At 32.2% G+C, this 16,748-nt stretch overlaps 2 protein-coding genes across 13 annotated transcripts in view; both read left to right on the forward strand.

Moving 5' to 3' along the window:
- Positions 1 to 12,470, forward strand: part of LOC145335097 (uncharacterized) — a 59,966-nt gene extending 47,496 nt beyond the window's left edge. For all 3 annotated transcript variants that reach the window (XM_080180813.1, XM_080180811.1, XM_080180812.1), the window contains 3 exons: positions 6,793 to 7,162; positions 7,484 to 8,439; positions 11,079 to 12,470. In XM_080180813.1, coding sequence (XP_080036939.1) covers positions 6,793 to 7,162; positions 7,484 to 8,436 — 1,323 coding nt within the window. In that variant the 3' untranslated portion in view covers positions 8,437 to 8,439; positions 11,079 to 12,470. The remainder of the gene's footprint in view (positions 1 to 6,792; positions 7,163 to 7,483; positions 8,440 to 11,078) is intronic.
- Positions 12,471 to 14,910: 2,440 nt separating this feature from the next.
- The window catches only part of Vha44 (V-type proton ATPase subunit Vha44), a 328,302-nt gene continuing 326,464 nt past the window's right edge, over positions 14,911 to 16,748 (forward strand). For all 10 annotated transcript variants that reach the window (XM_080181262.1, XM_080181263.1, XM_080181264.1 and 7 more), the window contains exon 1: positions 14,911 to 14,933. The gene's annotated coding sequence lies outside the window, so the exon portion shown is untranslated. The remainder of the gene's footprint in view (positions 14,934 to 16,748) is intronic.

Raw genomic sequence — 16,748 nt, forward strand, 5'->3', positions numbered from 1 at the left:
GTTGCTTTATACGGCGTTGAAATAATTAAATCATATAGGCTTCGCCCAGGGAGGGAGGGGACATTGGACTGTAAATTATACTGGTACCCAAAGTTTTATAACCACGTTATCATATTCGTTGGCTTAAGTATTTGATTGCAATTTGTTGATTCTAAACTAGAAATGGTCAAACTTTTGAACAAATGATTTTAATCTACAGAATGGGTAATTACTTATTATGTTTCGTATCATCGTAGATGTATAACAATTAATCATTCATTGTCTTATCCCTTAAGATCCCTGGTCAAATCATTGGTTTTGCCCGAGGGTCCAAAATTCAAGAAATTCTCCAAATTATATTTTAATCAGAAGACTTAGAATTTCGGATTTTATAAATTAATAAGACTTTTGTCTGTAAATATCACAGTAACGGGTGTTTATTTATTACACTCAAAGAAAAATAGCCTAAAACTATCCCAAGACTAAAAAGCTAAAATAGATAAGACTCTTCAAAGTGGAGAACTCAATCGGTTCAGTGGTCCGCAATAACTAGTCCCCAAAGTTTTATGATAACCCTTTCTTATTCGTTGGTTCAACAAATTTGGGGATTTCAGTGAATTTTGATTGTTTTATTAAGTTGAGTGTTCAAATGATTCAACCACTAATTTCAATTTACATAAGGGGCAATTTTGAGTATTATCATTTGAATGTACATCATTTTATCGGCCATTGTCTTATCCCTTTCGAAAATGTGTAGTAAAATTTTAATTGTTGTTTATATATTTTAACCAAATAATATTGGAACAATGGATATATTATTACTTGGATGTTGCACCACATTTTCATGTACTCTAATAAAGTGATACTTGCAGCTGGCTATAATAATGATTCCCCCCCCTCCTTCTACATCCTTAATATCATCCCCTTTCTTCCAACTAGATAAACGAACTAACCAATAAACTAATAAGGTCCCTATTAGCAACCTTGTCAATATATCCATATATTGTAAATCCATTGTTGGGAGGGGAAATGGAAATAATTTCTTCTGGAGAAATTCAAAATATTGGTTAATGAATTGGGATGCCATATAAACCAACAAATTTTTAACAAAAAATAGCGCTAATATTTTTTTCAATAATTAACCTCGTTTTCTATTCAATATGTCGATGTCAGCATGTTTTAATGGACGTACAGACTTTCTAGTAATGAGTAAAGAGTTGCTACGCTTTCTAAATTGTACCTTACTGTTACAGGAATCATCATGCAAAGTTTGAAAATAAAAAGATTATTCAAACATACCTAAATTAACGATAAAAGCTATCCATTCAAGACGGACGGACGGACGGACCGACCCTATTTAAAGAAAAGCTTCGCTTTAAAAAAAGACAGCATTAAAGCCTATGATATATAGTAGTAAGGTTTTTAGTACGATGCTAAATATCTCAGTAAATACTGTTTTAAATAAATCTTGGGGTGGGTTTTAGGCTATTTTCCTGACAAAAATTAAAGTGTATCCTAAACATTTTTTCAAATAAATGATGCACGTTTACCAATTGAAATTTTGGTTTTAGGCTATTTTTTAAAATTGTGCTACATTATTAAATAATTATACATAATGATTTCTTTGATTTTTCTTTCCCATCAATATTCAGATTGATTTCCGAGATATTTATTGGCAAACAGGGAGGGTACAACTGATGATAAAATGTGTATTTCCCTTAATTCTTAATTCTAGAATTCCGTCTTTGGTAGCTGGAATATTTTGTGTAGATTTTTGTACTTTTTATTTTGAAGAAAATATTTCTTTACTTCATTTTTGTCATTTTTGAAAATCTCTCTCTTTCTCTCTCTGTCTGTCTGTCTATCTGTCTGTCTGTCTGTCTCTCTCCATATTATAATTACTGTCTTCCTTTGTCACACCCTAACCCTAACCAACCTAACCTAACTTTATAATTATCATACAAATATACAAGGATATATAAATTGAAGATAAAATAATCTTCACTACAAAAATTTAAACCTTTAGTTTATTTAGTAATTATGGGCACAGCGGAAAGTGTCATATGTGACGTCATGAAAATACTTCTAAAAAGGAAGTATTGGAGAAGTAAGTAAAGAACCTCCTAAAAAAGAGATGGATAATAGACTTATTTTTATGACGTCACACATGACACTTTCCGCTATTTCAACATACGTCTATAGTTATAATAAAGTCATTAAAATTTCGTTTTGTTTATTTTAAGACAGCTATGACCTATTAATAAAAAATGAAATGGTCTTTAAAAAGATTTAAAGAGTAGCTTCGCTACTAAAAAATAATATTGAAAAGTTATTTTAATCTTGAAATCTTTTGAAACATAAATGACAACATCTATAAAAGCGAAGCCCTCAAAAAAAAATAGATGTATCGGATAATTATATCACATAAAAAAATTGTTTTATAATGAATCGTTTTTTAACAATTATAGAACTGTTAAGATTTTTAACCCTTTCCTAACTGTTATATGAAAGGCCATGCCAAGTTTTTAATCGTTAGGACAATTCTAACATGCCTTAATTACCGATAAAAGCTATCCATTACGTACATACTGTCGGACTTACTGGCCCCAATTTTAGAAAGCTTCGATTTTCAAAAAGATAACAAAAAATCATTAGCAAAATATGTTTTGAGTTATTTAGTTGTCAAATTTACAACATATTTTTTTCAAAATCATTGATAAGAAACAAGTTTTAAGGGCATATTAGACTGCAAAATACACTAGTACCCAAAGTTTTATAACTGGTTGTCTTAAAAATTTGTGTAACTTTATTGAATTATGATTGGTAGGTTCTAAATTAGTGTGATCATACTGTTCAACCAACAATTTTGATCTGTTGAGGGGGTAATTTTATTTGCCATCATTGGTGATATATTAAAATATCATCGTCCATTGTCTTATCCCTTAGGATCCCTGAATTTTAAGTAGGGTCTTGAATAAAACCCATTATATTTTAAATTTGTTGTAATCGTTATAAACAAAATAATAAGAATAGTTTTTTGTCAGATGCAATATCTGTATATGCCATTTAATCATTACTTTAAGCATGTAGTTTAAAAGTCCTAAGTACTTTAAATCAGGGATCTTAAGGGATAAGACAATGGTTGAAAAATTAATGTATATTGTTATTGGTTATAAATTTCTCTTCTGTAGATCAAAAATATTGGTTTAAAAGTTTGGACATTACAGGTTTGGAAACAACCAATCAAAATTCAATAATTGAACCTAAAGTTTTTTATCCAACAAATAAGATAACGTGGTTATAAACTTAGGGTACCGTTTAATTAACAGTCCAATGTCCCTTTTCTCCCTGGCTTTAAATCAAGAAATTTATATCTAATTTACTTTTTTAAACAGTTCAAATAATCTACCTACAAATTTGCTCGGAAATCTTAAGCAAAGAATGAAGAATAGGATTTTATTTTTAACTTTTCAGTATAAAATCCATGATTTTAAAAGGCTTAAGTATGCCTTTTAAATGCCTAAAGTATGCTTTTCCTTTATGTTTTGGTGTAATCATTTTTAATATACACGTTTATACACTGCAGATAATTTTATAAAATAGCATAAAATGACAGGGATCTAAAGGGATATGACAATGGCCGATGAATTTATGTATATCGCCAAATAATGATGCACAAAATTACCCTTTTTGTAGATTCAAATTAGTTCAAATTAGTGGTTGAAACGTTTCAACACTCAACGGAATCAAAGAACCAATCAAAATTCATTAAAGTTCCCAAAGTTGTTAGGCCAACGAATAAGAAAACATTATTATGTGTGATAAAAAGCCCATTGTCTTTCTCTTCTTTATATAATGAGCAAAATTGGTAGTGGCATTTATTTTCTAATTATAATAAACTAAAACCAAAAATAATTCTTAACTTTATATTAAAGTAAATGAATCTATATGCGTGTGTTTAGCTGGGCCAATATGGTTCTCCTTTACATAAAAGCTTCTTATTGGTCTATGGAAGAAATGTACCTATTTTGAGGAAGGTACTTACACTCCAACCAAGAAAATAGATGTTCCCCAAAAAAGTTTGCATTTTGGGGGGGACAGCAATTTTTTATGAAATCCGGAATCAAGTTGTGTTTGTCAAACATGAAATCCGTTCTTTAATTCTTTTTGGTGCTTTGTTTGTTGATAACAGTTTCGCCATTCCTTGCCTTTTTATATATATTTTAGCAATAAAAGTTGCGCTATTCACAGTTTTTTTTTATATAGCACTGAGTTATTAGTATTACCAAGGAAGAGAGGACTGTAAATTACACTGGTACCCAAAGTTTTAAAACACTTACTTTTGGTGAATCTTAATTGGTTGGTTAAAAATAGAAGTGTCCCAACTTTTCAACCATTAATTTTAATCTACAATAGCAAAGAACAGATAAAATAAAGGGATAAGACAAAGTTTTGGAGCCGCCAAATAAGATAAAAGTTTATGTAACTTACAGTCAAATGTCTCCTCCCTCGCTTTGATAAAATGACATTTCCTAATTTTCAAATCAAATTTTTTGTTTATTTTCCCGTTTTAAATAAAATAAGAAATGACACATTTAAAGACGACATTTCCAGGGAGGGAGGGGACATTGGGCTGTTTATAACACTAGTCCTCAAAGTTTTATATTAACGCTTTTTCATTCATTGGCGTAACAACTTAGGGACTTAATTGGTTGGTTCATTTAGTTGAGTGTTAAAGCTTTACAACCACTAAAGGAATTATTTTGTGTCTAATCATTGGGAATGTACATCAATTTATCGGCCATTGTCTTATCCCTTTGGATCCCTGCAAAATTTCTCTTGAGGATGTTAACTTTTTGTTAAACTTTTTTGCCTCCGTTTTGGATCTGTCTATCATTTTCTCTCTAATTGTCGGCTTGTCTATTTATTTGTCTGTCCTTCTTTCTATCTGTCTGTCTATCTGTCTATTTGTATGTCTGTCTGTCTCTCTGTCTGTCTATCTGTCTGTCTGTCTATCTGTCTGTCTGTCTGTCTATCTGTCTGTCTGTCTGTCTGTCTATCTGTATGTCTGTTTATCTATCTATTTTCTATGTCTGTCTAACTGTAAATTTGTCTCTCTCTCTCTCTCTCTCTTTTTTTTTACTATGTATGTGTGTTCATCAAATTTGTAAGTCTATCCATCTATTAATGTATCTATCTATTACAGATTTGCTCAATTAAACGCTTGAACCTTGATTTTTTACGCCTTTGAGAAAGTCAAAAAGTAAACATGATAATTATGCTCCCTCCAAGGTTAGGTGTGCAAGTAGCTAATTTAGATTTGCGCATTTATTTTTAGAAGAATAAAGTTTTGATTAATTTTAATAGAACTAGGGAAGAAGGGGACATCAAATTAAAAATTACACTGGTACCCAAAGTTTTAAAACAACAGTGTCCAAACTTTTCAATTTTAATCTACATAAGGGGTTGGTCGACTGATTTAAGTAACAGATATTTTTTGGAGAGGGGGGAGGGAGAGGTACCCTTCCTTTAAATTGTGATATACCTTTTCTGAACCTTTAAGAAGCTACACTGTAAAGAAGAACCATATTGGCTAAGTTGTTAGCGAGATTTTAATCAAAGAAAGACAGGCACACATCCTATTACTGTCATATAGGGCACAGAGAGATAGAACAATTGGCTGTTTATTACACTAGTTATCTTATGCGTTGGTTTAACAACTTTGGGATTAATGTAAATTATGATTGGTTGGCTCTAGTGTTCAAACGTTTTAAACACTAATTCTAATCTAGAGAAGGATTAATTTTGTTTATCATCATTGGGAGTGTACATCAATTTATCGGCCATCGTCTTATCCCTTTAGATCCCTGCATATAAGAAATTTAAGCAAAGCAAGCTACCTGACATTTCATCAAATGTTATTAAATTAACCTACCCATATGTAAAACTTTGAAACTTTGTCGGAAGGGGTTTTAACATGATAATAACCCCTACGGAACTACAAAAGCTAATAGGTTCAAAGGAAACCTAACTAATTACCTAGGATTTTATTTCTAAAGGTCGTACAATTGTCAAAACTTATTTTTTATACGTTCATAAGTTCATAAGGTTGAATAAGTTAAAGAATTGTTAATAAATTACTAAATATATATGACAACAATTTATGTTCTGACAAGTTTTAAAATCATAGGACGGACGTACGGACTTCTCAAATAATATAGTTACTACGCTATTAAAAAGGAATTTCATTAAATTTATTTTTATTAAAACATCAAAAAAATCACACTTATTAGAAATAGTTTTAATACAGTAGGTAGAATTAGTATTATATAAAAAAGAGTGCTCAAATGTAATTTTATTTTATTGAATTTTCTTCCAAATTATCATTTGAACAATCTAAAAATAAATTGACTTAATGTTTAATAGTTTAGAATATTAGTAATATATGTAGTAATAGTGTTTAATCAATGTAAACTGTTAAAAAAAGATGTTTTTTAATTCCTTATACTTATGAGAAAAAAAACTTTAGATTTTAAAATCCTATTTTGATAGGGTGCTTTTCCCCAAAGTGCCTGTTTAGCTATGAAAACCCCTCCACATTATTTTTAATTTTTTCCCTAAACCTTACCCCTGCAGAGATTCTAATACCCAATATAACCCAACCCAACCTACCCTAAAGTAATAACCAAGCAGAAAAAAAACTAATACCTCATCCAGATTTTTAAATTACTCCCGAAAATCAAAATAGACCTTAAAAATGATTTTATTTCTCATAAAAAAAAAACTTTAAATTAATTTTGTTTTTTTGCACAGATGTGTGGAGTGGTAGGGGAAGCCATCATTAAGTCAGAACCATCCAACTCCCACACCCCATCCTCCTCAACCTCCCTGTTGACCCTGCCCAGCGGGGCCAGCATCTCTCTTCTTCCCTCCCCCTCCCTATCTCCAAATAACCCGCGAAAACAACACTCGTCACCAGCTGATTGCTGCACTAGCAACAATGATCAAGAAAATGGCGCCATTTTACGCATTATGACGTCACCAATCCAAGATGGCGGTGGCGTGGGCAAGGATATGTTTTCGCTGTCTCTGATCCCGTCAGCCCCGCCGGGCCTGCTGATTCCATCACTGTTGAGCTCTGTGGTGTCAACTGCCTCGCTGATTTCCGGTCATCAAAATCCAAGTAATATTTTTGTGTTTTTTCAAGGCTAGCGAAGCTATTTACAATTAGGTAGTCCGTATGTTCCTCCGTCACTAGTTGCTCTTAAAGTTAATTTAGGCATGATAAAATTGTTCTATAGATTGCAAAGTTAGCATGGTGACTCCTGGAAAACAAGAAAACTTTTCAACTCTAAAATCGCTATTAGAACATCTGTTTTTCCATTTTTAAACTTTATAAATTTTTTAACTGATCTAATCCTATATTTATGACTTTTTAAATAATGATTTTAAAGCAATTAGGCTTTATATTGTAAAAAAATTTAACATTTTTTGTGCATTTCAGATGGTGAAGACACTGTGACTTTACACGCTGGCTCCACCTCCTCTACTGTTTGTCTGCCATTTTCCATAGCCTCTCAGGCCGTGCATATTGACCACCAGGACCATTCCACATTGGACATGGACCACTCCCCTGTGGACTGTGAGGCGGACATAATCCCAGCCGGCTCCATAACGTCTGTCATTGAAATCACGCCGGTTGTAAGTTCAGCTGGCAACAGCGCCACTCAGCAGTACTCAACAATCCAAAATGGCGGCGGTGGGTTGGTGCAAAATGGCGGGAATATTCAAACTATAACAATATCAGCATTGGATGGGGAGAATGGGGATCTTGAACATTCAGGATCATTACCATTGACACTATCTACACTATTACCATCAAACAACAATAATGTTACTTTTTCCCAATCATCACCAATGCCAACTAGTCTATCCTCAATAGTAACCGTAGTAGACGATCATTCAACTAACTTATCCTTAGAAGAAGCTTCAATAGCATTGTCAATCAATTCCTTCCCTACTGCCTCAACATCCATTTATTCAACATCAGCACTGATGCCCTTACAGTTATCAACATCATCTAGCATAGTATCATCATTGTCAATGCCGTTTTCCAGTCCAGATTCGCCGCCAACAGAAAATGGCGGCCATTTTGAAAATGTCAGCCGCAGCAGTTGTGTCCTTTCTTCAGTGTCAAATTCTCTGCCGCTAACAATGACGTCATCGTCATCAGCTGCTTTTTCACTACCTGGCGTTTCTGTGTTGACCCCTTGTCTCGCCGCCTCCCTACTACCCCCACCCCCCTCTACCTCATGTATCTCCCCTTGTTCTACCTCACTCCCCTCTCTGGTTGCCTCCCCACTGCCCCCTCACCCCTCTCACCACCACCCCCCAACCTCTAGGTCACCCCTGCTCTCAATCTCGGAGGTGACCAACACCCTGCTTGAACATACTTAATAGGTAAGGATTTGTCTTTTTTTTCTGGCGGTTTCCCTCAAAGTGTCTAAAGATCACATTACCCCCTAATAAATTAGAAAATAAATAATATTTGAATTGGGGGTTATTTATGGACGATAAATTGATGATGCTGTGAGTATTGGTGCAAAAAATATGACGTAACAAAAAAATTAGCCAATGAGAGGCCACTATAAATTTTACCATTGGTCAATAACGGCCTCTCATTAGCTAATTTTTTTTGTTACGTCATATTTTTTGCACCAATACTCACAGCATCTAAATTGATGTACATCCCCAATGATGATTCAAAAAATAATCCCTTCTGTAAATTAAAATTAGTGGTTAAAACGATTGGACACCTTACTTAATAAACTAACCAATTGATATTCTTTAAAAGTCCCCAAAGTTGTTATGTCATCGAATAAGAAAACGTTATTATAAAACTTTGGGGACTAGTGTAATAAACAGCCCAACGTCCCCTCCCTCCCTGTCATATATAGGATAAAAAATATTATGGTTGAATTATGAATATTTATTCTTATTAATGTTCTTGTAAAAAAAGAATTAGTTTTTACCAGTGAGGGAGGGGACATTGGGCTGTTTATTGCACTGGTCCCCAAAGTTTGATTAAACCGTTTTCCTATTCATTGGCAACAACAACTTTGGGGACTATAATGAATTTTAATCGGTTGGTTTATTAAGTTGAGTATTCAAACGTTTCAAACGCCAATTGTAATCTACAAAAGGGGTTTCTTATCCCTTTAGATACCTGGCTTTTTACCTTTTTTCCTATTAATAATATTTACATTAAGGATTACTTATAATCATGAATAGAGGGGTTAATGGGAAAAACTTTTTTTTATAAGTGACACTACCCTGTAAGCATAGAATGTCTGTCAGTCTGTCTGTCTGTAAAAAAATTTTTTCCCTGTGGAGAGAGAGTAGCTCAAAAATAGCCTAAAACATTCCTTAGATTTAAATTTATAAATAAAAAAAGTCATTCTAGGAAATATTTTTTTAAATGGAGAACTTAATCAGTTTGGTGGTCATAGAGATCTTAAAGAACAAACAAAAAACTTGGATCTTTACCTAATATACAGGGATTTAAGAGATAAGACAATGGAAGAAGATTAATATACATCCCTAATGATCATAAACAAAATTATTCCCTCTGTAGATTAAAACTATTGATTATATTACTATTCGGAACCAACCAATCAAAATTCAATAAAAGTACCCAAATTTTGTACTCCATCTAATATGATAACGTGGTTCTAAAACTTTGAGTACCAGTGTAATTTAGATTAATTGGATCTACTGCAGTTCACGGTAAAATATTGCTGGTAACGAATATTGCCAAAAATCTATGAATTTTAAAGGCTGCTAGCTTCCAAACGGCTGAACGTACAGATCATGCCCGCACAATGTTTTAAGCGGTATAAGAAGGCCTACAAATAATCTGGAATAGCCATAAATCAATAATGCATAATTATCTCGCAGTGCAGAGAAATGCGCGAAAAATGCCTATTTTACGCGTTTTTCTTCAGTGAAGCTTTCCCTGTGCATCATTAGATCTGGGCTATTCCAGATTTTTTGTAGGCCTTCTTATACCACTTGAAATAGTGTGCGGGTATGATCTGTACGTTCAGCCGTTTGGCAGCTAGCAGACTTTAAAATTCATAGATTTTTGGCAATATTCGTTACTAGCAATATTTTACCGTGAACTGCAGTAGATCCGATTAATTTAATATTCCCTCCCTCCATGATATTATTTTACCCCAGAAATGACTAACTGATGAACTATTAAGTATAAGATATTATACTATAATAGGATTTTACAGGATTAGTTCAGATTATCAGAGCTAGAAGGATTTACAATATTTAAAAATATTAAAAAATTGTAAAAGATTCAATATGTAGGTAGTAAGTGTGTTCATTGAGATTTTAGAAAATTTAATAAATTTCAGGCAGGATTTGGGCTATTTTGAGGGGTAAAATTAAATATATCAAAGAAAATTACTTCAATTTTTTCTAAAATTAAATATCCCTCTTTATTCGTGTGGATTATATTAAGATTATTTAGTATTAGTTATGTATATTGTATAGTAGGTAGAAATTAGGAATTTATAAATATTTACTATTAAGACATATTTACATTTACGACAAATTTATTTTATTCCATCTCCCCTTTATATATTTAGTATTAGAGTAAAACACTAGAGGGAGAAAGGGTTAAATAATGTATCTCCCCATCGCAATCGTCTTGTGCAACCTTCCTAATGGGTCATTGAAAATCAACCAATAGTATCACTTATATTAAGACAGCTAAGTAGCAGAAAATTATTTAGAAGCAGACGAAAGAGGTCTTTGAAAAATGAAGGGAGGTAGTGGTCTGTATATACATCTATACTATAGATCTGTTTATTTAGTCTCTCCCCCCCCCCCCATAAAGAAGTTATATTTTTTGTCTGTACAATAAGATCTTTCCAACCATTTTACTAAGTTTTCAATTTTAAGGAAGCTTGATATAGGTTCTGAGATGGTTTTAGGCTCTTTTATTGTTAAGTCTTTGTATGGTTTAAGGCTAGTTTACTACTATCTGTCAAAATTGAAAATTTTTAATGCATTTCTTTTTCTTTCAGTTACCCTGTGTGAAGCCAAATCTCCAAACCGGATTTTCTGCTCGTGATTGATTGATTGATAAAGTGATTAATTGATTGATTGATCAAAAGAAAATCCTCCAAAAAACAGAGACAAAAATCTACAAAAACCAGTGGACAAATAAAGTCACAAAAAATAGCAATAAATTTGATGAAAGTAAGACACTTTTTTATAGTGTTTAGCTACCTTTTTATATCAATAAAAGAAAAAAAGTGAAAATTGTACAGAAAAGAACTGTTACTCAATAAAATTCAAAACATGATAATCAAATTTGGCGCCAAAATGATTAATGACGACATTATATTATGGTCATGTGACGTCATCAGCTGATCAAATTCAAAATGGCGGCGAAATCAAAACAAGCATTTCTTCCTAATTCATGAAGTTTTTAAGTTAAAAAAGTTACAGAATAAGTTTAGTTTTACCAACAAAAGTTAAATTCGTGCCAAAACAGATTTTAGGAAAAGACAATTTAAAAAAAAATAGTTTTCATGTTATGTTCAAAAAAGAACTATTTAATTCGGGTTTTTTTATCAATTCCATTACAGGGATCTTAAGGGATAAGACAATGGACAATATACATCCCAAAAGATCATAAACAAAATTACCCCACAGAAGATAAAAATCGTTGGTTGAAAAATTTGGATACTAGTTTGAAACTAACTAATCAAAATTCAATTAAAGTATCCAAAGTTTTTAAGCCAACAAATAAGATAATGTTATTATAAAAACTTTAGATGCCATTTTAATTTACAGTCCAATGTTTCCCCCCCCCCCCCCTCCTTGATTCATTATGACAATCGATATTTCTTATTTTCTAAGATTTAAAATTTGTGATAAGTAAAAATCTTTAAAAAAAGTTAGTAAGGGAGGGGACATTGGACTGTAAATTACAATGGTACCCAAAGTATTCGTTGTACCAAAAACTTTGGGTACCTGTTTTAATGATCAATATTTGGTGCCAAACTTTAACAACCATAAATTTAAATCTACAGAAGGGGTTAATTTGTTTAATATCATTTGGAGCTGTACATCTATTTATCGTCCATTGTCTTATCCCTTAAAAACCTTGAAAAAAGTCCATAACAGTGTGGTCTAGTCAATCAAACCATATTTATATAACCATGTAATAAACAAGTAAAGAGTAAAACCAACTTCCCTTTATCTCTCTTCCACTTTTTATAGCATTTTTGCGGATTTTTAAAACATTTTTTTCGCTTTGATTAGCATTTTTTAATATAAATGGGTGCCAATATATGCTTTAACTAACTTTAACATTTTGTTATTTATTGCATCGTATTATAGACAGCCTTCTGAGAATAATAGAAGGAAAAAATTAAGATTAAAACAAGTTTTGATAGCTTTGAAGGGGCTGGAGGCCCGGACTAATAAACTGATATTAATTTTATGAATTTATTTTAATATCCGTTAAAAAAAATTCTGTAATACGATGCTATGCATGATTTTTCAGTATGGCTGAGAACCTGTTCCTATCCAGCGGATATTAATCGGTTTTGAAGCCATACTGAAAAAATAAATGATTTTTTGTTTATTCTTTTAAAAATTCCAATAATAATTAAGCCAAATTTTTTAAAAAATAAGAAGAAATAGATTTTTTCGCCGCCAATAAAATATCTTTTGCATTTAACATATAAGGCGCATTTTAATCAATTGTGATCAAACACCTAATACTATTATTTAATTAATTATTATTGTATTAAAGTTATGCAGAAAAAAAACGACTTTTGTCGAAAAAATGATTAATTTTAGACACAATTTCTAATTGTTATTGAAATTATTATATTATTATTATTAATTATTATTAAATAATGATCGCAGAAGTATGTGTTACAAAAAATAAATGAAAATACATTATTTGATGTTATTTTTGAAAGCAAAGTTTTCTATAATTAGTATCGGTCCGTCTGTCTGTATAGTCAATTTAGACAAAATAATTTATGTTACAATTATGTGAAAATAAAAATAATAATAGTGATTTCTCGCATCGTATTATAAACGGCTTTCCGCGGATATAGAATGTACAATTATAAGATTAAAACTATTTTTTTAAGCCCCAAGGTGCCGAAGGCACCGGCTAAAAAAATTGGTTTTAATCTCATGATTGTACATTTTTATATTTGTAGAAAGCTGGATATAATTCGGTGCTAGACATAGTTTTTTCGTATGGATGAGAACCGGTTCCTATCCACCGGATTTGAAGCAACTCTTTTATCATTCTCAAAAAGTCTATTTGTCCTACTTAAAAATATGATTTTAAAATCTTCTTAATTAACTCTATAACTAAATCTTCAAATTTAATATTCAGTTCAGGCGCGTCTCTCTTTTGGACTCTTTAGTCCAAAGAATACGGCCACCCTATTCCTCCATGATGTCCTGTCCTTGGCATGTTTTTCAGCTTCTCCCCATGTTAATTTTGAATTATTGAGGTCTTTTTCAGTGCTCTGCCTCCAGGTCATTTTTGGTCGTCCCTGTTTACGTTTACCAGTGGTGGGGTTCCATCTTAATTTAATATATCTATGATAAAATACACTTTAAAGGAGAACCGCATCGGTTCAGTGGTTAATGGAATTGGTTGGTCTAAGTTTACTCTGCAAAGCTGCTAGACAATACCATTGTAATTTACAGTCGAGTGTCCCCTCCCTCCCTAAGTATATCTACTTATAATACTTATTATTGATTGGTTGGTCTAAGTTACCTCTAAAGCTACTAGACCATACTATGATAAATATGATACCAGTGTAATTTACAGTCGAGTGTCCCCTCCCTTCCTGAATAAATCTAATAGAGGCATTTATGATAAGATACACTGTAAAGGATTGGTTGGTCTAAGTTAACTCAACAAAGTTACTAGACCATAATATGATAAATAAAAATCAAGTCATACCAAGAGAGTTTTTACAATACTGACAATCTATAATACAAAGTAGAACGATGTCTGTCTGTTCGTCTGTCTGTATGTCTGTCCGTCTGTCGGTCTGTCTGTCTGTATGTCTATCTGTCTGTCCGTATGTCCGTCTGTCCGTATGTCTATCTATCTGTCTGTCCGTCTGTCTGTCCGTCTGTCTGTCTGTCTGTCTGTCTGTCTGATCTCAGTAACCACTGAACCGATTGGGCTCTACTCTTCAGAGAATATATCTACTGGTCCTATGATGGTTTTAAGCTATAATCTTTAACCCCTCCCAAAAAAAAATGAAAAATACCCCCTACCCCCCCAAAAAAAAATTTGTTCAAAAACTAAAATTAAAAAAGGGGTGTCGACTAATCCCCCCATCTAAAAATTTTTTTTTCTTTTTCATTAAACCTAAAATACGAATAATTATGCGAATCCGCTTGTATATATATTAGCAAAAAATTATAAAAAAAAATTTTTATGTAATTTATAAAAGACAAACAGACGGGAAAAAACATTCTCACAGGTCATAGGAATCTTCACGGAAAAAAAATCAGCTATCTATCTAAAATAGTAGCCGAGAAAATAAAATCAACAAACAATAAAATCATCCAAAATTTTTAGAGCCAACAAATATGATAACCTGTTCATAAAGCTTTGGGCACCAGTGTAATATACAGTCCAAGCTTCCCTCTATCCCTGACTTCATATGGGACAAAAATGTCTTTTTAGCTGTTTCTGTATTTTTTCCAAATTCATAAGCACCTCATTTAAAGTTATACAATTAAAACATAATTTTGACCGTGAATTATGGGAAGGAAGGGGAAAAAGTTGTAATCAAAGTCAGAGAGAAGAGAGAGGGGCAAATTTTCAAAATAAGAGTCTAAAACGACCAAGCTAATATTGCTTGATTCACTTCTACAAGAGATGCGATTGATAATGAGTATTTTTTACTTGAAATATATTTCGGAATGATGAAGTAGACTTTTTTCCTTTTAAATTGGGTTGAGAAAGATTTATAACTGAATAGAGAATACCAAGACAATTAGGTACAATGCAACGTTGATTATATTGGTACCTCATAGAAACTTTGGGTCCCTTTTTAAATATAGTTTGGTTGTTTCAAACTATTAGAGTTTAAACTTTCAACCAGTAGTTTTAATCTGCAGGAAGGGTAATTTTTTATATTATCCATTGTCTTATCCCTTAAGATCTCTGAATTGTCTTGTAAGCCTTGTAGTTAACCTAATAGACACATAACTGACAACCAATCTTTTATTGCAAAACCTTTTATTTAAAGTCATAAATGTGCATGATAAGGAGTTGCGACAATTTATGAGCCAGAGCTTTCTCCCTATTCAAACTATTTTTTTAGAACCGGTTATCAGCCATACTGAAAAATCATGTATAGCATCGTATTACAGAAAATTGTCTACATATATTAAAATAAAAATCATAGAATTTAATCCAAACTGGGACTTCGGCTCTTCAGGCCTAATAAAAATGGTTTTAATCTTATTTTAATATCCGCAGAAAGCTGTTTATAACAAGATAAATAACTAAAAGAATATACAATAAAATCATCAACAAAAATTGTTAATTTTGAAATTGTGTCAGATCTCCTATTAAAAAACCGCCTCGCCCGTCAAAAAGTTGTAGTTTATGTACAGTAAACAAGGCTTTGAAAATACCTTTTGAAAATAAATCCTTATTAAAAAGTAACAGGATATCTATCTGTCTATCGGTAACCACCGAATCAATATGGTCCTTCCCTTCCTAAAGATCTCTAAAGGCGCAGCCGTTAATCCTATTACATAAAGTAGGAAGGTTTTTCTTAAGTTAAAATTTCGATAACTACTGAACCGATTGAGTTATCCATTTTATGGAAGCTTCTTATAGGTCCATTGATGGTTTTTGGCTATCTAGTTTTTATATCTAAGTTTGGTTTTAGACTATTTTCCTACTTTGATGCTAGGAGCGCAGCCGTTAGTATAAATAAAACAAGGATGACAACATCCTTAAAAGCGAAGCTCTGAAACGGTAGAACGAGATGATTCGCTTATAACATTGTACATTGTTGTCCTATGAATCAGTACTTCAAAAATCATATCAATCGGATAATTATAATGCATAAAAAAGTGTTGTTAAAAAGTTGATAATAAATATCTTTCAAATGGACGTACAGACTTTCTGGTAACGATTATAGCGTTGCCACGCTTTCTAAATCGTACCTAACTACTACAGAAATCCCCATGCAAAGTTTGAAATCGATATAACAATTCTAACATGCTTGATTAACGAAAAGAGCTAACCGTTACTAACGTACGGACCGACCCTAATTATAGGAAAGCTTCGCTTTTAAAAATGGCATAGATTGTAAAAAAAGACAATAAAATTTGTCATTCATTCTAACAAGACAAAACTAACAAAAAAAATCATGATTAAAACAAGGATAACAACATACATGTGGTGGAAGAAAATTAAATAGAAGTAAGGACAACTATGTTTTGTACGTAGATAGCAATTCATATTTTATTAAAACAAAATTCAGGCTTTCCCTCAAAGGGCAAATGAAGCACTGAACCCCCTCACTAATTGAAAAAGAAAAAGGTGGTATAGTTTTTTTTCCCCAATGACTAACCCTGCAGGGCCGATACCTGTTGTACCCTAACCATGCTTGGCTAACCAGAACCCAAAAATAACCTAACCTTACTTGATCCAAAGTAATTTAGATTTTTTA

The sequence above is a fragment of the Acartia tonsa genome, chromosome 13, assembly GCF_053477335.1.
Source record: "Acartia tonsa isolate MP-2025a chromosome 13, ASM5347733v1, whole genome shotgun sequence".
NCBI classification, from domain to species: Eukaryota; Metazoa; Arthropoda; class Copepoda; order Calanoida; family Acartiidae; genus Acartia; species Acartia tonsa.